Consider the following 22,014-nt stretch of genomic DNA (forward strand, 5'->3'; position numbering starts at 1 on the left):
AAGTATAATGAAAGAAAATCACAGCTAATGTCGCCAATTGATTTTCTTTAAATGGAGCCATGCTTTTGCCCAGCCTGATTTAGAGGTCTTCAGGCAGTGCAGTTCTGTAAGCCTTGATACCGATTGACTTCGGTGCTAATGACATGGTGTGCAGGGGACAGCCTTTAAAAAAAAATCTATATTGCAGTGACCATTTTAACAACACACTTATAAAGACCCAGGTCAAAAGGCTCAGGCTTGGTAGCCCCATTCATTTCCTTACCTTCCATAAACAAGAGGAGAGGAAGAATGATTGGGAGAGAAAGGTAAGATTGAGAGAGAAAAACAACAATCAATAGAGATGCAAATACGAGGCCGCACAGAGCAGGAAGGCGGCAGACGTCATTTGTTTCGTGAGCCTGCTGGTGTTCCATGCTGCACTCGATATGAGATGAAAGTGCTAGCGGTGGTGGGTGCAATTTAACATACAGCAAGCCATGCAGTGTCAATTAAGTAAAAAACAAATTCCAAAATGCTTTTTTTGAACAAAGTAAACAAATTACACAGCTGTCCTCCATTACAGTCACTGCTCCCTCCTTTCACCATTTACAGTAAGCAGGCAGTCAGAGACTGGGTTGCTTTCATTTGTCCTTACTTTAACAAGATGTGAAAGAAAAGTCTTAGATTGCTTGGGTTCTTCATAATTCTTGAGTTTGATCATAAAGTCACCAGTTACAGACGAGAAACTTAAAGAGGAAGGTTTTCACATCTGTCTGAAATCAAGATTGAGATGACCATAATTGAAGTATGTTACAACAAGTCTTGGCCGTTATACATTGTGATTTGAGCACAACAACACTGAATTCTGTGTCAGCTGAGAGCAATATGAAGCTTCTGCAATTTCATTGAGCTGGTATCTTCCAAACGTACGGATCATTTAGTACCAATGTAAGTCTTTTCTTTCCCCAGAAATTCCCATATGGCCAGTTTAAGTTAGCCACACAATTAGTTCTTGAGGAAATAAAAAAAATATATAATATGTAGTAAACAAACCAAAACTTTGAAAGATACAGACTCAATTAAGCTCAGTGGGACTGCTGAAGCTTCCAGGTGACACACATCGCTGTGAAGAGCAGGAAGATTTAGAACACCCAAGACCTATAATAATGTACTTATCTGCACCTCAATTCATATTACAGACAGACCCAAACTATCCCTTTATATATATATATATATATATATATATATATATATATATATATATATATATATATATATATATATATATATATATAAATAAAATAGAACTTTATATGAAATCAGGCAATTGTTCTCAAGCTCACTAAGAGATAGTATTTGAGGGCGTTTTCACACTTGACCTTTATCCTGAAGGCAGTTTGGTTTAATCTACTTGGTGGAATATGAAAGCTGTGTTTGATACCAAGAAATAGCTCTTGTGTAGACCTGTAGTCTGAGGTTAGCAGAAAGACCATAACAAGAATATTTGCTTCCAGAGCTAAATAGGAAAAAAAAAAAAAAAGCACAACTGGTTGGACTTAATAGAGGTGTGTTTAAAATTTTACATTGATGCTGAAAAAAAAGTGCTCAACTGAGAGACAGAACGAATGGAGTAAAGAAAACAACTAAACACCTACTGTATGGCTCCAACTCTTGACTATCGAGTATGTGAGTGAGCAGCTTCTATTCAAATACTTCACAAATCTTATTTTACAAAAACAGAAATATTTCAAATTTTAAAATATGAACAATAATAAAAAGGACTATTCCTACGCTCTCTGGTGATTCCCTTTAACAAAACAAGCCTGAAATCAATCATGGGTGGAGATCATCATTGAGTATTTAGGCCATGTGTGAAATTGCCCTTGAAAGGTAGTGGAAAAGGACAGCAACAAAGAACAGAACATCTTGTAATGATAATGGTTTGCTTGCAAGCACTGAATCAAAGAAAACGGCATAATCTGATCGAGGCAAAAAACCCGGGACATGCGTCAACATCTGTCAAGCAGCAAATTCTAAACTGTCAACAACCAGTTGATTTGTTAGTAAAGCAAAAAAGCTCAAGATGGAGAAAATATAAAAGAGAAAGCCTGGTCCTGTGTCTCTATTGGACAAGCATCTAAAAATATCGGAGTATCTGCAATGAGATGTTATATAGTCAAACACTTACTGGGTATGGTTGAGACTTGGTGGAAAGAGCTGTGACTTGATGACTCCAAAAGTAATTAATGCCAATCACCACCACAGTAAAAGTGTGACTGATTATCTAAGACATACCTGTAGTATAGACCTTATAAAGGCTAGCCTTTATTGTGGGAGAGATAAAGCATCCAAAGCATTGAAATCTCTCAACAAACAAAAAATGAATAATATTAATCATATTGTAAAACCCTGTTGGAATGACCATAACAATGATATTGTATCAGCATAATAAAAGAATACAGAAAATTGTGCAAAACAAATTCTGTTTTGTGGTGGCTAGGACTTGTGTGTGTGCTCTTCCATTCCCTCCTGACTCAGTAGCATGAACAGCATCGTCTGTCTGGCCTCCAGTGGGCCTTCTTTTATGCCGACCACCCGGCATGTGCTGGCACCATGCGCCACTCTATACCAGGTCTGACGGTTGGCAGCAAGCCAACCCCGCTCCTGCCCAGCCATGTAGCACACCCCCGCACTCTCAGCAAGGGGGTGGGGGTGAGGGGTTAAGGAAAAAGGATAAGGGGAAATGATAGCTAAGCTGAGCTGAACAAGTCTGCTTTGGCAATGGATGAGAGACTACGATCTGAAAAATTAAGATCTCAGCCTCCATACTACCAGGCCTCTTTACCCTGCCCAAGATGTCAAGTTAAGATAAGATAAGATGTGATATCTTTTATTTTCCCCCAGGGGAAATTTGCCTTGGGTAATAGTGCTACATTAGACTGCACTGGCAAAGTACAACAATAAAAGACAAGAACAATTTAAATACAGGGACAATTCTGTTTTGGGCGGAGGGAGAGAAGACAGAACTGGTTTCCGCATCTCCAGCTAAAGCAGAGGTTCTCAAAAAGCTCTTAAAATGTGGGGGATATAACATCCCAAAAAAGGAACTAAAAATGCAGAGATATTTCATATACAAACAGATAAGTCGTGCTGGCCAATTGTGTGCTGACTTGAGACGCCGATCACTATAATGAATGCGGCGAGGTGATATTGATCAGACTTCTGCCTGGAACATCATCATTTGAATTCAAATCGTGTAAAAAGACAGACGCTTGAAAAAAGGACTGGAATAACAACTATTCGAATGCACAGACTGAATATATGGGTGTGAAGTAAAAAATAAATAAAAATCATTTAAAGTTCCAGAGAGCTGAGGAGTGTTTATACCTCGTGCGTCCAAACACTATTTACAGAAAAGATGGTTTACATAGTACTAGTGGCAGGATCTGCTTTTTATCAGTAAACCCTAAACAATACTGGATTAAAAGGTAAAGGACAGTGCAGGCTGGAGGCCATGGTGCATGAGGACGGTGCATGATGCACATGAATGTTAATCTTGGTAAAATGGAAACAGGACACGTATATGTATGAAATTAAGAACTCGGTCGACCTAGCCCACTGGCAGTGACTTTTCATGAAACTGAATGTGCGTGTGTGTGTGTGTGTGATTTTATGTGAGAGCAGGCATGGTAGGTGTCTGGCTACATGCTGAGTGGGTGGAGCCAAGACAGGGTCAGGTTGGTGGTAAAAAGGTGGATGGGACTATCTGGGCCCCCCTGGTGGAGAGGTGAGGAGATGCACTCTCACATACCTTCCTGTGCAAGCGCGGCAGTGCTGGTGGTGGGAGCAGCAGGGCTGGTATGCTGCCGGCCCACTATTGGACAGAGAGGCGTTCAGTTGGATAACGCTACAGAAAATATACAACCCCTGAGAGAATGTATCCTAACCAATATTCAAGCTCATTATAAAGTTCTGGATTTGGCACAAAATACACAATATCGGTTACCCTTTGATACCAAAGGCTAAAGAAAAGAACCTGCCTTAACACACACACACATACTGTACATACACACACATACATACCTAGTATCAGTTTATAAACTGTGTAGCAGCTAAATCAATGACTGTTAAACAAATCAGCTGTGTCCCCTGCAGCAGTGTGGAGCTCTTATGAACTCATACTTTAAGACATCCATTGTCTCAGTCTGTCAGACCGTTCACCCCCTGATTGTACAGCTACCTGAAAATTGTGCCTACAATTACGGAGATATGGAGATACGGCAGCTTGGTCCATGGCTTGTGCAGCATACCTGATCACAAGCAATCAACAGAGACCCACCTGAAAAGTTTCTGGAAACCAGCATAGTGGTGAGAATGGCTCCCTGAATGCAAAGACAGACAGAGAGAGAAAGAGAGAGACCGTCAAGGATTTTGTTGCTCAACTAATATGTTAATATGTAAATTTTGTCCCGCTTTGCAGAAAATGTGCTGGAAATATACCTTTAGTTTTCTCCGTGCATTGAACTTGCGCAGGCACTCCACAGTCTCTTGCCGGTGCATCATTGAGGCCACTGTAGACCGTTGCTGAAGAGTAAAATTAAGACACAGAAATGTCACTTTGGATCAACGCTGTAAGTATTTAAAATAAAATGTATCCTAACCAACAGTTCATGCAACAGTCTTTGTTTTGTTTTAGGTTTTCTTTAATACCTGAGCAAGATATCCACTATACCAAGATTATTTACAAAAATGGGCATTTTAGATTCTTATTCCATGCACATCATAATAATCGAGTTTATGAAGCGGGAATGAGGAAAATCATCAGACTAGGATGCAGCAACGCCATTTTAAGCATGATTTTCTATAAAAAACTAACATCAGAGCTCTGCGCTTTGTGTGTTCAATACTGATCTGCTATGGACATCCTATTAGTAACCAAGCCACCACTCTGCAAACTCCTGTTGCTAAGCTACACAAAGCATCACCGGCGTGACGCCAACAAGATGTCCAATCTGATCCAGTGTTTCAGGCACTGGACTCTACAACTGTGGGCATTCCTGCTCAGACGCAATAGGATTAGATGGCTAGACTAGAAAAGAATTAAAATCCTAAAAGAATCCAAGACTCTGCTGACTTTTTAATGGATCTTTGCAGCCTGCAGCTTGTGAGAATTATAGATCTTGAAAGCAATTACTTACGCAGACCCATGGGTGCTTGAGGGCCTGCTCAGCGGTGATCCTCTTGGCTGGGTTGATGGTCAGCATCTGGTTGATGAGGTTCTTGGCCTCGGGGGTAACGGTGTCCCACTCAGGAGAAGGAAACTAGAGTGTGGCAGCAAGGAGGACACATGGTGTTAGATATGTACTTCGCATGAATAAAAGAAAATTCCTTGTTTGCTTTTAATAAACACAAAATGTCCGACGTTGAAGGTAATCAAATTAGGAGCAGCTCAAAAAAGCAGCAGGAAAGCTGTGTAATTGTGTTTCGTTACTACATCAACTATTGGATATGCTACAGCCACGGCTGGGGTTCTAATAAATGTTACTTTTGCAAATTAACACCTCGCTGAGATACGGGTTATTAGATTAGAGGGCAGTCGTACCAGTCAGCCATTTACTATTATACATACCTTGTGCGCACAACTCTACATACAAGATTTTAGAACTACAATCAGTTTAAAGAAGCATTTGTCATCATAATAAGCCTTTTTTCTTACATCTCTTCAAAATGTGCATTAAAATTACAGTGAATTGATGTGCAAGTACACACATTACTCATGTAAATTTAATTCCTGTTTTCTAAAAAACACAGACACCTGCACATCTGCACACTAAGCATGATCATCCACTTCTTCTTGGTAAGTCATCACTCTGCAATGCGTCAGGAAAGGCATGACAGGATCAATATCTCTGGCACAGCTCTAATTTACACTCAATCAAAAATTAAGCAGCCGTCCTGTCAGACCACCGTGCCCTGGAACAGAGCATTTGTACCATAATGGAAAAAGATAAGCTCATGAGCTTCTGAACTCTGAATGATACTTGCAGTATGATTTTTTTAAACTATATTTTTACCAATATACTACAAGTTACAAAATATGGAGAGAAAAAAATTTAACTAGCATCATTCCCTAAAGCCTTCCAAAATTAAGTCATAAATTTCATTACAGGAGGCTTTATGACTGTTATTCTGGACACAATATGATTTTTAATGATACTTTTGGATGCACAGTGGTAGGTCCATTTAAGTCAAAGCCTTTTGTGCTTTCCTGTTTGGTACACAGCAGTCACACCAAAGTAACCAGACCTAGACCATCTGTTTGAGGTGGTCTCGGTACATCTCCAATTAAACTCTAGCTAGGTTCAACTGCAGTGAGAAATTGATTTGATCCAAGGTTGAGCCCAAAACAGCAAGGGAACCAATGATGCCATGTGTTTTGACATGGGGATGACCCCCCATCTCTCTAGATGTGAGCTACTAAAATGAACCAGGAGGCACAACCTAAGTCAGAGGACAAAGCTGTTGTGGAAATGGAATGTAGGCTAAAGATTTAGATGAAAAAAGATTAAATGAACATCGGATATGATATTTTATACAACAGGTAGTTGGTACAGTAGTTGCTCTTACATCATAAGCTCCGGCCTTAATTTGCTGGTAGAGCTTATGCTGATCTTCATCCCAGAATGGAGGATATCCCACAAGAAGAATATAGAGGATAACTCCTGAAAGAGATATAAACAATTGTGTAAGTGAGGAAACAAAAAACACAAAGACTAGTTCAAGATCAATAACTCTACTCTAACTAAAACAAAAAAAAATCTCACCACAAGCCCAAATGTCCACAGGTTTGCCATAAGGGTCCTTTCTCAGGACTTCTGGAGATAAGTAACCAGGTGTGCCTGCAAAGCCTGTCCGAAGGAACAATAACAGGATGAACCATAGCTCTCAGAGGCACTTTCTAATATGATTTATTATCCAAGGACAGATTACAGACATTACAGTTACATAACCGTAATTAAAAGAACATTTATATTAATGAATGGGGACTAAAAAAAGAAATAAATAAATGAATCATTGACCGATGATTCTTGAAACAACAATATTGTTTCATCATATGCTGTTAGTTGGTTAATAAAAGGGCAGGAGGAAAAAACATCTCTTAACTGATCCAGGGCTTAATAAAACTGTGAGCACAAGACAATGATTTTATCAGGGGCAGGTCTGTTCTTTGGTATGACATTAAGCAACATACATAAAGGAATCTATGGAAAGTACACTGGGGTTTAAGTTTAATGGTGTTACTGGTTAAAAACCTGCCATACTACTAAAGAATGCAATTACTGTTTAAAGAATAGAAAACCAGCATTAAAGAAATACCAAGCAATAAGAGACCATCAAGTGCGATTTAAGAGTTGGGTTCAATGCATCACTTGCAATAGAGACTGTGTTGATTGTACCTTTGTACAGAGTAAGCAGTTTAAATGAACTGTGTCAATTAATTTATTTTTTTTTTGTTTGTTTACCTTTGTTATAGCCCTCGTACATGTTACTGTGCGCTGGTAGTATTTTATATAAGTTATTGCTGTAGTATGCAGTTTGGGATGAAGAAAAACGAACGTGATAAACTGGCCTCAGAATATGAATGTTCAGTTCAGGCATTTCATTACAAATATATAGCTAGCTAGAGTCAAAGCTAAGAAATTATGAACAGAAGTTAATGAATGAGAATTACTGTATATGGCCTTCTGGGGGTGTTGTTTACCAGCCTGGTTCCCTTTTATGTCTACTTTTTTCCTATAATTTGCAAGACTGAGCAATCAGAGAATCAGATAACTCTAACACCGGCTTCCGACATCTATTCAATATGCTCGGTCATGCTCTTTAGTCAAAGAGGCACAGACACGCTGCACTGACACAACACACTGCAGTAACTATTGGCGATGGCCAGCCATCGATTCTTATCGGTATCTTGGTGTATCAGGGCCCTTACACCCATAGACTAAGATGACCTGAGAGAGGCCTTTACAGTGCATCATGAGTGAATTAAGATTGGTGTATGAGTCATTCATCTTCATTTTCAGTAACCGTTTTATCCTGGTCAGGGACATGCTGGATCCTGGATGCATTACAGGATTAGTGTTGGAATAGGAGCGCAATGCGTGAGCTTACTATTAAAGACTTGGGCTATGAGGCAAATGAATCTGAATGGGCCAAAGATCAAACCCCTGAGTGGGCCATCCTCATTTGGGTGATAGCAGATAGCAGGGATTGATTTCCGGTCATACTGCGTGTTAGGAGGCTAAAAGCTCAGTATATCAGCAGAAGTGTTTAAGTTCAAGGATGTCTGAAGTCCACTTCAATTGTTGGAGACTTGGGAGCAAAACTGTTTATGAGAATTTCGGTCCTAAAAAACTGAGCGACTGCGCTTCGCATTTTTTAGCATAACTTGGCATATTCATGAACAATCACTAGAATCTAACGTCAGAATCTAGAGTCTAGACTTAGCCATTGTAAGTTTTAACAACTCCCCAATTTTCCCATTTATTTCTGCCCTTCAATTTTCCCTAAAATGGAGGGTAAATTAAAACGTGTCAAAAAGCGTCTAATATGTCTCTTACCAAACCATGCCTGCTGGTCTCCCTGTACCTCAATCGCCAGTCCAAAGTCAGCCAGCTTAACTGCTGCTCCTTTCATCTTACTGGCCAACAGCAGGTTCTCAGGCTGTACAGACACACACACAGACACACACACAGACACAAACAGATTACAATTACACAATTCAAGGCAAAACTAATCCATATCTTTACATTTGCAATTTTAAATAAATTCTGCTCTGTAGGTTATAAAGCTCCAGATGTGCCACTGCTAAAAGACATCCAATATGCAGTGTGTATATTAGGATCTTAGAGACCATATATTTCATAATATGGTGGTGTGAAAAACGCAAAAAGCCTGGTATGTAGGGGTGAACACATAACCAGGTAATTCCTAGCAGGTAAAATATTACATTTGTTAGTATATGTTTTACAGTGTCTTTATGTCAGCGTGATGCAGAAACCCTTCGTATCCCCACATCCCTTCCCAAGGCCACAATTCTGTTGTAATAAAAGATCTACAGTACATGCCTAATGCTATCACATTGAGCAAAAATGTGACAAAGTTGAGTCAATAAAGCAGAACCAGAAAATGCTATTTCTTCAGCCATGAAACACTTACAGGCTTAGCAAGCTTGAAAACATGCAGACTCTAAAATATGTATGAAGTGTTCACTCTGCCACCCCGTGAGACCTCAGAGACCCTCAGCCTAGGATAGGGTCTAGGATAGCCTAGGATAACACTTTCATCTCCTAATATAATTTAGTCAAATATTAATATTTAGTCAATTAATATAAAATAAAATAATAATAATAATAATAATAATAATAATATTTCTACACACTGTGTTATAACTGTTGAAAGCTCATTCTAACTGCCATTAAGCACAAACTCTAATCTTTACTTTATATGCCAGCATTTGTCCAGACTTTGTTCACATTTGCATGCTAATTAAATTTCTCTTATGGATGTGCATAATTTCAGACATAATTCAAATTCAGTTGCAAACCATATACAGTAGGTGCATTTGCATTTCTGCGCACAAAAATATATAAAAAAACATAAGTCTATTTGTCATTTTATATGGAAAAAATAATAGCTTCTCTCCATTTTTAATTACACTTTCTCCTAAAATATGAAAACTGCTGCCACAAGGACTAGATTCCCAACTCGTTCCACATATTAGATACAATTTTTTAGCAAATGTTATATTTTAGATTGTTATACACGCTATATTTTAGTTAATGTTCTTAAAGTAGATTTTTTTAAAAGACAAGTGTAAGGATCTCTAAACTTTTGACATGTGACATCCTGTGATAGCTAGACAACTCAGTATGGAGTGCTAAGTGCCTCTCAAAAAGGGTCCTAAAAAAAAAGACAACGAGTGAACCAGTGACAGGGGCATGGGTGCCTAAGACACGAATTGAGCAAAGACTAGTCAGTCTGGTCTTATCCCGCTAAAGAGATACTGTAGCACATGTTTCTTAAAATTTTAATGTTGGCTGTGACAAAAAGGTGTTAGAACACCTCGCTTGTTGTGCATGTGGCAGCAGAGAAGTCAGAGTACCCTTGCTGACCTCTGACCATTGCAGAAAATGCCAGAGGTGCACGTGAGCATGAGGACTAGACTATGAAGCCACGAAGGAAGACAGCCTGATCTAATGGATCACGTTTGAGTGCCTCGCTTCTTGGGAAGAGATGGCATCAGGATAAAATACGGAAGGAAAGAATTCCAGCAGAGGCAGTGTGATGCTCTGAGTAATGTTGTGCTCAGAAACTGTGTCCTAGCATACATGTGGATGTTACATTGCCACACCACTTCACAGCTACAATATTCAGTTATGGAAGTGACCTTTTTCAATAGGATAATGCGGCCTGTCAGACTGCAAAACATGTTCAAGAAAGGTTTAAAGAACATGCAATCACTCTTCACACTTTCTTCATTGTGAAGAAATTGAAAGTTTCAAGTTACTTGAAGTTAACTTCAAAAACAAAAACAAGGAGTTTGGAGCAGTCGTGACGGCAGATGATTTCATCGGTACCATCTTGGATCATTTTAATTTTAATTTAACAAAGCATTTATTTGTCACATACACAGTCATACACAGTACGATATGCAGTGAAATGCTTAGTAGAAGTCCATGTCTGATTTGGTAGCACAAATTGGACCAACAATATTAGACAGGCAGTTTTAATGTTTTGGCTAATCGATTGATCAAGTGATATTTCACCAGAGGCAAAGTTTTTATGAAAAGCCAGACCAAAAAAAAAAAAGCACTGAAATGGATGAAATGGATGCATAAATGCATTTCTTTTAGTCTCTAAGAATATGAAGAGAGTCATATCACGTCTGTCACCAAGGCAACTACAAGAGTGGAAAACATCTTTTCTATTCAACATGTGACTCACATACAATGAGGATGAGCAGTGAGTGTATGCAGGTGTGTTTATGGTTGAGGCGCTAGCACGGCGTTAATAACAGTTTATTCGGTGTTTAAGAAGGATCAGAGGGTCTCTTTGTCTTTGTGAGCCGGAATTTCTTCTCTGCACTTGCAGCACTGCGCACACGCTGGCAACACAAATACAAAGCACAAAGCTCAAGCGGACAGTTCTACTGCTACAATATGCTGAACCTCAACACCACTAAAGAGCCTCGGGGCTCGACGGGTCTATAAGAGTTGCTGCTTTTCATTTAACATTTCTCATCACCTTTAGAGCCAAGGACCCTTTAAGGGCTGCAACCTCAGAGGTTTTTTTTTCTTCTAAAAAACAAAACAATTCTTATTAAGCAGGTTTGTGCACAGACTGAACAGACGTAGTAGTAGTGAAGAAATTAAGATGTAGACGTTTTTGCAAGCCGACTTAAAACCTAGGAAGATGTACTATAGCGTGCTTGGATGTGTGTGTGTATCAGTGTGTAAGTGACATAGGTCATCACCATGGACACAGACTGAGAGCAGGTGAAAGCCGAGTGTGGCTGTTGTCTCAACTCACCTTGAGGTCTCTGTGCACGATGTCATGCTGGTGAATGTGATTGACGCTCTCAAGGATCTGATTGATGCACTGGCTGCGAGGACGAGAGACAGAGGGGAAGAATGAGAGAATACGTGCAGGAGCTGCGGCACACTGAACAATTACATCACTTCAACACATTAACACATCTGGTAAACTGTTGAAAAGAAAGCCCTAATGTGCAGTGTTTGTGTTCATCAGTGCATTCTGAGGTAAATGTTTGTTTGTGTGTGTGTGTGTGGCTTTTGTTGCACAACAATATTCATGATTTCTCATTAGTGTTACTGCATTACTCTTAGAGATTAACATAATTTTTTCAAGCTTAAATCATTCATACTTCGCTTTGTGCCTAGGATCTAAAAGACTCAAACACTTGGACTCATCTACTGTACTTGTAAATGCTAAACTACTGTGGCTGTCCAAGTCAGTTTGCACCTGATTTTGGTTATTTGTCAAACATTCAGTCGTACAAAAGTATGGTGTAATCTGACAGGTGCAAAAGCAACGAGGCAAATGAACAAATGTAGATGTACAGTACTGGTCAAGTGAGGACAGCCTTCTAAATCCCTGATCTTTATTGTAAAACAATGATAATTGCGATGATATTAAGATGGGTCTGCTAGTTATGCTCTGTAAAGCCTTATAATATGAGGTGCTGTTTGTTATTTGGTGATTTTTAAGGCTGGTAAGTCTAAATGAACTTTCTCCTCTGCAACAGAGGTAAGTTTTGTTCACGCGTTCCTGGCATGGTCTTTATGAAGACCCGGATTCATCATGGTGCTTGATGGGTTTTGCAAATGCACGTGACAATACTGTTCTTTCTATAGAACTATTCCAGAACAGCTGACCTTTGTGTCCTAAAATAACAACTGACTGTTACTGTTGTTGGTACTTAATTACCTAATGCCATACGTGTTATTTCATAGGTTTGAAATCTCCAGTATTGCTCCAATATAATTTTTTTTAAAAAGCATTGAATTAGAAGGTGTGCCCAAACTTTTAACTGGTACTGTACATTTATTTACTGACGACTTTCAGGTCAGACTGACTTAGCTGGCTTCATGAAAGAGATAAAGCATAGCCATTGATCGCTGGAGGTAAAAAATATTGTACAGCAGATGTTCATCTGTCTACAGTTGACCAGGCTTTGGCCAAACAGATGGATAACTTTGTTACAGCAATAAAGCAAATTGAATTGAAGTGACATTTGAGAAGAGTGAAAGGAGAAAAAGGAGGATGGAGGACAAGCAACATATAACGAGAAAGGAAAAAAGAAGGAAAGAAAGGAAATAGGATGGGATGAGTAAGGCAGGGGGAAGAAAAAACAACAATGTGAATGGCTATTCTTGATCAAAAAGGGCAGCAATTTTCTTTGCCCAAATTTGGTTGAACTTGGAGCCCGACATTCCATTCCCAGGACAGCAAGCGTCCCAGTGTTTAAAAAAAAAAAAAAAGTCTGTTTTTCTCTCAGTCCTGCACCCACACACCCTGGTTTCAATTCCAGTCCCATCCACAGAGCATGAGAGTTCAATATTGTAAATGAGTGCTTTATCTACTGAAGAATAAAAGCATGCATTTAAAGCAGAGTTGATTCAACTGACTGTTTTCACTTCATAACACCAGTTCAGCGACGCAGACATAAAATCGCAGCCATATACCTAAAGAGAAACAGGGCCACCTTCAGGCGCAATCTATGCAAAGCTACATCACAGAGGATTCAGTGTCATGCATGTTAATACTTAGATTTATGGCATGTTTCGAGTAAAATATTTGACAAACTTATTGAAAAATATTTAGTAAACAACATAGGTCTTCTATTTTATATTACACAATGTAACTGTAAAATGCTTTGCAACTGAATAAAAGACAATGTATTAGGGAAATCATAATGCATGTTCCCTGTGTAATATGACATATTGTCTGGATAATTAGGTAAAAAATATAGGACAGTTGGACTTATTTTCTCAGAGTTAATCTCTTCAGTTTGATATTTACAGTATACATGTGAAGCTTGCCAACCTCAAACTGCTGCTCATGAAACACAGTGGTTCTGACTGGAAGGAAAGCAATATCCGCCCACTTCCTCATGCATGTTCTCAAGGACTACCATGACTTGTAAGTGTCACAGTGATTAATGGGAGACAGAGTATGCTACTCCACCCTTCCTGAGAGCATGGCCAATTGTACTCTCCTGGACTCCTGCTTACAGAAGGCTGTGGCTTCATTGGAATTTAAACCTGTGATCTCCAGACAACAGTGCAAACACTTATCTGCTGTGACACTCTCATCCACTCAATCATTCTCTGAACCTCTCATACAGTACAGGGTGGCAGGGAGGCTGGGTGGGTACACCCTGGGTGGGATTGCCAACCTATCTCAGTGCACACAAGCATGCATGCACTCACTCACACACTAAGAAACCCACCCAGCAAAGGAAGAAAGTGCACACACTGTACACACTGACCCGAGACCATCCTGGAACTATGGCGCTAACCATTACGCCACACACGGTGCACACTGTTCCTGACACTAGGCAGCCAAAATCCAAAAATTATTGGACATGGGTTTTAGTTGGTGCATTTTAAAATACAAAATACAACTGTAGAAAAACATGGGGCAGTGGTGGCTCAAATGGTTAAAGCTCTGGGTTACTGATAGGTAGGGTCAGGGGGTTGGATTTCAAGCCCCAACACCGCCAAGTTGAAACTGTTGCGACCTTAAGCATTTACTTAACTCTATCTGATCCAGTGGCCCCTGATTCCTTACTAGAATATGCAAAAAAAAAAAAATAAAAAAAAAAAATCATTTCACTGTGCTGTAATGTACATACTTTAGGACAAATAATTAAATCCTAATCTTAATTTTTTGACAGATAACATGTGCACAAAACGAGGAGACTCTCATCTGGAACCTCAGAGATGGTCGGAATGTTTTCACAGCGAAGTTCCGTACGCTGCTAATTTCTACACTGCAGGCTTCTCTAAAATTGTGATAATGATTAACAAATGGGATATTGTGCATTCTATTGAGAAAAACATGGCTTCCTGTTCAGACATACCAGAAAAAATAACACATACATATTGCAGTAAAAAGAGTTGCACAAACAGCCACCTTAAAAAAAAAACAGTAGAACTCTTCTTAAGGTGCTTATTAGCTGCTGGGGTTAGTAAACACATCAGTCTAATTCACGGGAAGGAGGAAAATGAGAGAGAGAGAGAACAATGAGAAGTGGTGTGAGCACCGAGTAAGGGAAGAGGGGGATGAGATAAAAGCAGATGGGAGGATGGGAAGGAGAGGAGATACGGCCATAACAGGCGAATAGGGAGTGGGGGGGGGAGTGGGGGAGGCTTTCCACCTGTTGACAGGTTATAACTTAGCTAATAACGCTTGCATAATGGCATCATTAAAGAGCACTTACGCTTTACCGCACTTAAGAGAGCTTCCACTTCCTCACTCACTAACCGTGTGCTTTTAAAACACAACACCATGGTCACGCATGTGTGTGTATGTGTGTGTGAGTGTATGTGTGACCCGCTTGCTGCGGGGCGCAGAGCAGTAACCACGGCAACAGTAAATTGGAGAATTGGAGTGCCCACCTCGCATCAGCTTCGCTGTAATACTCTCTGGCAACGATGTCTTCAAACAGCTCTCCTCCAGTCACACTGCAGAAAGAGAGAGAGAGACAAAGAGACAGAGAAGGACAAAGAGACAGACATGGTAGAGAGAGTTCGACTTGTGCATGTATGCACACACAAAATCTCACGCATGCACACACTAACGCAAATGTACGCACACACACGTGCAGCAGTCACTTCTGGTTTGCAAAAGCATGGTTTTGCAATTCTCCTCAATGCTACCTTCAGGTGAATACAATGCAAATCCTTATAGCTTGAAAGAGTTCAGTGCTTGTAAGAGAAGTGTTAAAAACCAGAGAACATAAACTGCTAAACTAAACACTCGTGCAATAACAGCATGCTAAACGGTGTGCTAGTGTATTAAAAATAAAAAATAAAATAACTAATATATCACATTACAGTCTTGAATCACATGTGTGTGTGTGTGTGTGTGTGTGTGTGTGTGTGTGTGTGTGTGTGTTTGTGTGCGCGTGCACATGTGTTCCCCAGTCATACTTACAGGTCAAAGACCAGGTAATGAAAACTTTCTTCTGCGATACTGTCATGTAGTCGGACTAAAGGGAATATAAGAGCATGTGACATCATGATTAGTGATGAACATCAAAGCAAACACAATATTAGACACAACCAATGACAACATAGTCCTATAAAACATAAACTAAAGCACCTTATTCTGTTAATCACATCATAATACAAAAGGTGGTCCACTGTGTGTGTGTATGCATGTGTGTGTGGGTTTGCAATCATTATGTCACAGAGTCACACAATGAGGGAGAGAGAGCCAGAGCAAGACCAACGACGGAGTGAAAAGCCTAAAGGGGGAAAAAAACATGGTCTGCAGAGAGCAGTGAGTAGGAGAGGTGAACAGAGGAAAAAAATATGAAAAGAGTGATAAATAGAGGGAGAAATAGAAAGAGTAAGTAAACACTGCCCAGAATAGCAGAAGTCTTCAGGGAGTCTTGAGAGAAAGAGCAACTTAGCAACTAGGCAAAGAACTAGGGAACAGGGAAGAAGAGAGAGAAATTTAAAGCAAAAAAAAAATAATTCCTAGAATGTGTATATTAAGAAGTGTCTAAGGCGATATTGGGAGACATGGACATTGTAATTGCCTGAAATGTCTTCTCTTGGCTATGTTAAGAGGAAAATCACAGACACTGCTCTGATGCGGACTTCCTCACAGGTGTGTTAGACCGCCGAGGAGCTGATCGATATAGCGTGACTGATCTGTTAAGTTGCTCTGCCTTATCGTACTCCTTTCTGAAAACGATGACCGATTCACAGAATTAAACGTTTTAAACCAGAAGACACTTAAAATCACAGTGAAAAACTCAGGTGTGTGTGTTTAGAAATATTTTTGAAAACATCGTTTTTATCTCAGAGTTCCAGTCCATGAAAACGTAACCTCACTATAAACAAGAGCACAGAAACTACTTGGTAACAAACATAAAAACAGACAATTAAGTCATTAACTGCTTCGTAAAACACTTTACTTTGGTTTAAAAATCAATTAATTAAAATAATTAAATAAATCCTTTACATGATTTAATTGGATAATAACTGCAGTAATTTATATGTTCAGACGGCAACAGTTCTTTTAACCCGAACTGATGGAGTGATTCGCTTCTTGTGTCTTAAACAGCCATGTCGTAAGACGCATCCCGTGATTGTGGATAAGATGTTACTGCATAAAGCGATTGGAAAACATTGAAATGACTTGAATTAGATCAAGCTGTTCAATCTATTATTAAAACCTGGAAGGAAAGTGCTGAACATTTTCACACATGAACTTGTCTCGAGAGTTCTGACCTACAGTCGAAGACTTTACACAGTGGTTCAACAACAGAAGATCCCACCCAAAAACTGATGCAGCTCTGGATGGTAATACACTTATAGACACTACATAAGACAATGCAAAGGGGAACGTGCGCCTCAATGGCAGTCCGATGAAATATATATATTTTTTGGCCGTGCTGAGCAATGGAAAAGCCAAAACAAGCATGACAAACACAAGGATTCATGCGTGGACTGACGAGGAGGCAGAACTACTGCTTAAGGTTACAGCTGAATACAAAGCATTCATCTGGGGCTTATCTGAAATCTCTGGTGGTAGCATGGTTTATACCACCTGAGTAGTGTATTCAGGAGCAGTACACTGCGGATCATATTTGAGCGTCTCCAAGTCAGCAACCATAATAAACACAGTCCTAACACATTCATAACACATCAGAAAAAAGCAAGTGGGCATGACCAGCCCAAGTCTATGATGTTCAATCACAGCTTTAACTGCACATAATATGTTCTTTCCACATATGTTCTTTTTTTCTTTTTTTTCCACTGCCTTCAATATCATAGCTAGTTAAAATATATCAAATATGATAAAAATGTATCCAGTTTAAATCGATCTAGTTTTAATTACATCATATTGATCTTTAAAAGATGCATTTACATGCAATTTAATAACAGGAAAAATAGCCTGATCAAAATAAAAATGGATCAGGTAAACCCCTGAGTCGGAACAGTCTAATCCAATCTGCCCAGATCGCTCAGAATCAGAGGGGTGGTGCAAATCTTAGACAACCCATTCAGTAGGTAAATATTAGCCTTCATTCAACCTCATCATTTCTCTCGTATTGGAATAAATCTATTCCTTCTTTGTGCGTTTCCTCCACGTAGTGGTAACATCATCAAGAGGATGTGATGATGAGGAAATTCTTCTGTGTGTGAACATCTCTCTCACCTGTCGATATGTCGGACATTCACTCAGTGGTTCCTGGTCTCTGATGAAGAAGGGGTGCTGACTGGCTGGCCATTTTACATGTACTACAGTAAAGCATCTAACCAATCATAGCGAAGACTGAATCCTTGTAACCAATCATAACGCAGAATGCTGGGATTTGTCGAAAAAGAAGGGAAGCTTTAGTTAACCTTACCTCAAACTGTGGTCAGACTAAACTGTTACATCCTAACCAAACACTTTGAGCGTGTGAACACATCTTATCAGATCAGCGTCCATGTGGAATCTCAAATCGGAATTTCTTAAAACTAGTAAAACATGTGTTGGTTTACTGTACGCTTGCAACAGGTTATACTAAATGAATCTGAGAAAGAAAAGAATCATGATACTTTAAAGTGATGTAGTGTTTGCTTTGTTTATACCACTCCACATTGGCGGATATTAAAAAAAGCTTTTAGTGACCTGAAATGCAGCTTTCACCTACACACACACAGAAAAAAAAAAAAAAGGAAAAAAATCTGTATACACCCCAGTCAGGTTTACTGTTGGCTCTGATGTTTCTCATAACTTGGCAGAAGCTTGCAAACAAATACCGTCCCTCTGTTCAGTTTTCCCCTCTAAGGCCACGCTCGCAAAACACGAAGTGCCTCGACTACAACACCTAAATAGTAGTGTAAAACAACAGCTTTCTGAATTGATGGGTAACATTACAGACGGGTAAGTAGGCACACATCCGAGTGTCACATACAGTACTACAGAAACAGGCTCGATCGTAAAGAACCATTTTTTGTCATAATTTCACTTTTTCCACAAATACAGTTGCACATGCATTTTACTAAATATTACTATTACTTTATTCCTTATTAACTTATATGCTTCACATTTATAAGTTCACATTCCTTTAGTTTTAGCAGTGCACTAGAACTTTTTGTCGGCTCTTACATTCACCCTACTGACTATATGGAAGTTTGCAATCACATCTACAAACCTGTCTTCTAGACGTCTGGAATTTCCTTCGGGATCAATAAATTATCTATCTACCCATCTCCTATGTTTTAATAAGGGTAGAATTAATATTCAACTATTTAAAAAAAACAAAAAAAACATGAAAGATTATGAAAGAAGGAACACGCACAGACTTACTAATGGTGTTTCTAAACGTTTGACTCATCTTTATTTCGCTTCGCGACGAGAGGAAAACTGATGAGCGTGCATTCACATCTCTGCGATTTATTTCCCCTCTCACATCCCTGTCTTTTCTGTTGCATACAGCGCTTTTCATTCCTACGCATACAGCAGTTCACGTCCATCATCCACGATCATGAGTTAATTGTGTGATGTTGGGGTAAAACTGTACTTTAGGTTATGCACATGAGCATGGCAGATGACACAGAGCAAGAGAGTGAGAGGCTTGGAGGAGAAAATATATACAAGTTAAGCATGAGCACTCAGAACTCTCCTTTCTTAAGAACTCCCTCAATTTCTCTCCTGCCATTGCTGCCTTTGTTCGGCATTTATCTGCAGTCCAAGCAGAAAACATGACAAGTCGTCCCTTTGAGAGAAGACAGGAAAGCAAGCGAGCAGAAAGGAAAGGCCTCAGGAAACAAAACTGGGTGCAGGGAGCCGATATGCAACACACGACTCGCATTACAGCAGGAAGGAGGAATGGTTAGGGAGAGATGCATCAGAACAAATAAGCATTGACAGCTATTTGGAATTGACGGCTATTTATTTAAGATTACCAGGTGATGATTCCAATGACTTGAAAACATTTATACAATACTTATTAATCTAATCTCACCTCCGGATCTAATCTCAGAACCAGTTTCTGTGCTTCGAGAAGGTGTGGGGAAACTGAAACTCATCTGGCTTTAAAAGAACGATGGGCGAGGGGGAAGGAGGGGGTGAGGGACGAATTCAGTACAAACATCCATTTTAAACCCAAGGCTTAACAAAGCATAACTACGCGCTTAAACCAGGTGCTCTTTCTCTTATCGTTTCTTGCATTCTCCTGGACTCCTCCTGTTCGCTGCGTTCCTGGGCTTGCTGCTGATAATTACTGTGTATAAGCACCCCGCATCACGCGCCCGCCTTTGGCTCCTACCCGTTCCCAACCCCAACACGCTATTTATAAGCCTTATTATAGAGCTGAGCTCTCTGTCGCTTTCTTTAAGCGTCCCTCATACTGTTGTCCTTTATTTCCCCTGTAACAATGAGATAGCCTTCTTCCACACACACACACACACACACACACGCAGCTGTATAAACACACAGGGGTAAGTTAGTACGGTATTTTCACTGCACACCTAGAAACACGAACATGCTCACACAGGAGGCAATGGAACACGATTTCTGTTCAACAACTTGCGAGAAGAATGAAACAATGCTAATGGTGGGAGTACAAACGCGATGCAAGATGCTCTATTAAATGAACACAACATGAAATAATCGCATGGATTAATACTGTCAGATCAATAATGAAGGCATTTTACTTTTTTTAATTTTTTTATTACCAAGAGCAGGGAATCTTGTAAAATATTATAAACCGTTCTTTGACTTTAAGGAGCAATATGCAGATTAAATTCTTATATCGACACAGAAGAAGATGGTAACAGCCTCATCCAAGTGGATACGAATGACTGCCCTGACCTCCCAAACACACACTTCCTCATCGGCCAGCTTTCACATTAGCTTTGTTGCTCCTTTCCACAAGGACACCTGTATATCCTCCAAGGAGGTAACTTCGATCCCATAAATTGGTCCAGCACAGAAAAGCCAAAACACGCCATGTCAAAATGTAAATCAATCCTCATGGACCACATGTTAAAATGTCAAATATGTTTGTAGCCAGGCGCAGAAAACGGTTTTGGTCTCCACAGACAGATTTCCCATTCAGGACAACGGCACGGATGGTTGATTTTCATGTAACTCATCAGTTCAAATTATTTTAAGCCATAAAATTATACAAATATGATTAGAGGCGTGGCCAAATTAAGTGACAGCTGCATCAGAGGGTTCAAACAAATAGTGGTCTGCTATGCATCATTTTAGCAAACCAGCTAACTGGAATCATTGTTGTTTACTTTCAAAATCAAGTAGTTCAATCCAATGGAAAGTAACCTTAATATTAGCCACTATAACATTTTAGCTAAGCTAGCTAGATTGTGGTAATTAAGCTAAGCAGCCATTTTTCAACCAGCAGTCAGGCTCTGTTTGTTTCACCCATTTGCCCATTTACGGGTAAACTGGGGTGTTTAAGCCGAGTTACAGTAACTTGTGCCAAGATGGCGACAACCAGAGCTCACTAAAACGCTCTCTAAAACCTTACGACATTGTGGCATCGTGGAGATGTGATCCACACACAGCAGGTGGCAGTATGCACCCAGTTAGCTTGTGATTCTCCAATAAACATAAAGAAGAAGAAAAGCACACAGAGGTTGACCTAACATTATTATGACCCTCTCACCTCCATCCCTTCTTTATCAGCCATGGCTGTGCAGTTCAGACGATAAGACTTGGTTGCGTTAATGATATCAGGATCTAAAAGCGGTCCCCTTCTTAGTTTCTGTTAAGTTTTATATCTTATTCTAACCATGCCTAAAACCACAAATATAGATTCAAGCAACAAATGCTAATCCGTGCCTGAGCAAGGTGCTGAGCTTTTATACCAATCTACCGTATCAGACTCGATGCTTCAAGTGCACTAGGATTAATGCTGAGTTTTGTCTGCACATTTGTACTGCAATTGCCAAAATCTGATCTAGTGCGACACATAATAAAAGGATTTCAGGAGTTATATCCCAAGTTAAAAGAACTCTGCAATACAATCAGTTAGTTTAATAGTCATGGAACTGTGTCTGGTTCGTGTGTTCACAGCAGCTCATCAGTGGCACTACGCCTGCTGCATCTCTGTTTCACATTTTGAGCAAGACGGTGCGTGTGGCCATGACTCACTCGCTATAGTCATTCATTTCATACATTTAGTCATTGTTTATTTAGTAATCTGCAATGTAATACAGTACATAAAATTAATCATTTGTTTAGAACACATTTGCTCTT

The 22,014-nt window shown here is 39.6% G+C and overlaps 1 protein-coding gene across 12 annotated transcripts in view; it reads right to left on the reverse strand.

Moving 5' to 3' along the window:
- camk2g1 (calcium/calmodulin-dependent protein kinase (CaM kinase) II gamma 1) overlaps window positions 1-22,014 on the reverse strand; it is a 66,786-nt gene that overhangs the window by 9,574 nt on the left and 35,198 nt on the right. For 7 of the 12 annotated variants that reach the window (XM_053511314.1, XM_053511309.1, XM_053511308.1 and 4 more), the window contains exons 4-13: window positions 15,721-15,775; window positions 15,183-15,248; window positions 11,569-11,641; window positions 8,598-8,700; window positions 6,804-6,887; window positions 6,607-6,701; window positions 5,178-5,300; window positions 4,480-4,563; window positions 4,319-4,361; window positions 3,791-3,853 (exon numbers count right to left, since the gene is read on the reverse strand). In XM_053511314.1, the coding sequence (XP_053367289.1) occupies window positions 3,791-3,853; window positions 4,319-4,361; window positions 4,480-4,563; window positions 5,178-5,300; window positions 6,607-6,701; window positions 6,804-6,887; window positions 8,598-8,700; window positions 11,569-11,641; window positions 15,183-15,248; window positions 15,721-15,775 (789 nt within the window). The remainder of the gene's footprint in view (window positions 1-3,790; window positions 3,854-4,318; window positions 4,362-4,479; window positions 4,564-5,177; window positions 5,301-6,606; window positions 6,702-6,803; window positions 6,888-8,597; window positions 8,701-11,568; window positions 11,642-15,182; window positions 15,249-15,720; window positions 15,776-22,014) is intronic. The other 5 variants (XM_053511311.1, XM_053511313.1, XM_053511312.1 and 2 more) reach the window with 1 other exon arrangement.

The sequence above is a fragment of the Clarias gariepinus genome, chromosome 14, assembly GCF_024256425.1.
Source record: "Clarias gariepinus isolate MV-2021 ecotype Netherlands chromosome 14, CGAR_prim_01v2, whole genome shotgun sequence".
Taxonomy (NCBI): Eukaryota; Metazoa; Chordata; class Actinopteri; order Siluriformes; family Clariidae; genus Clarias; species Clarias gariepinus.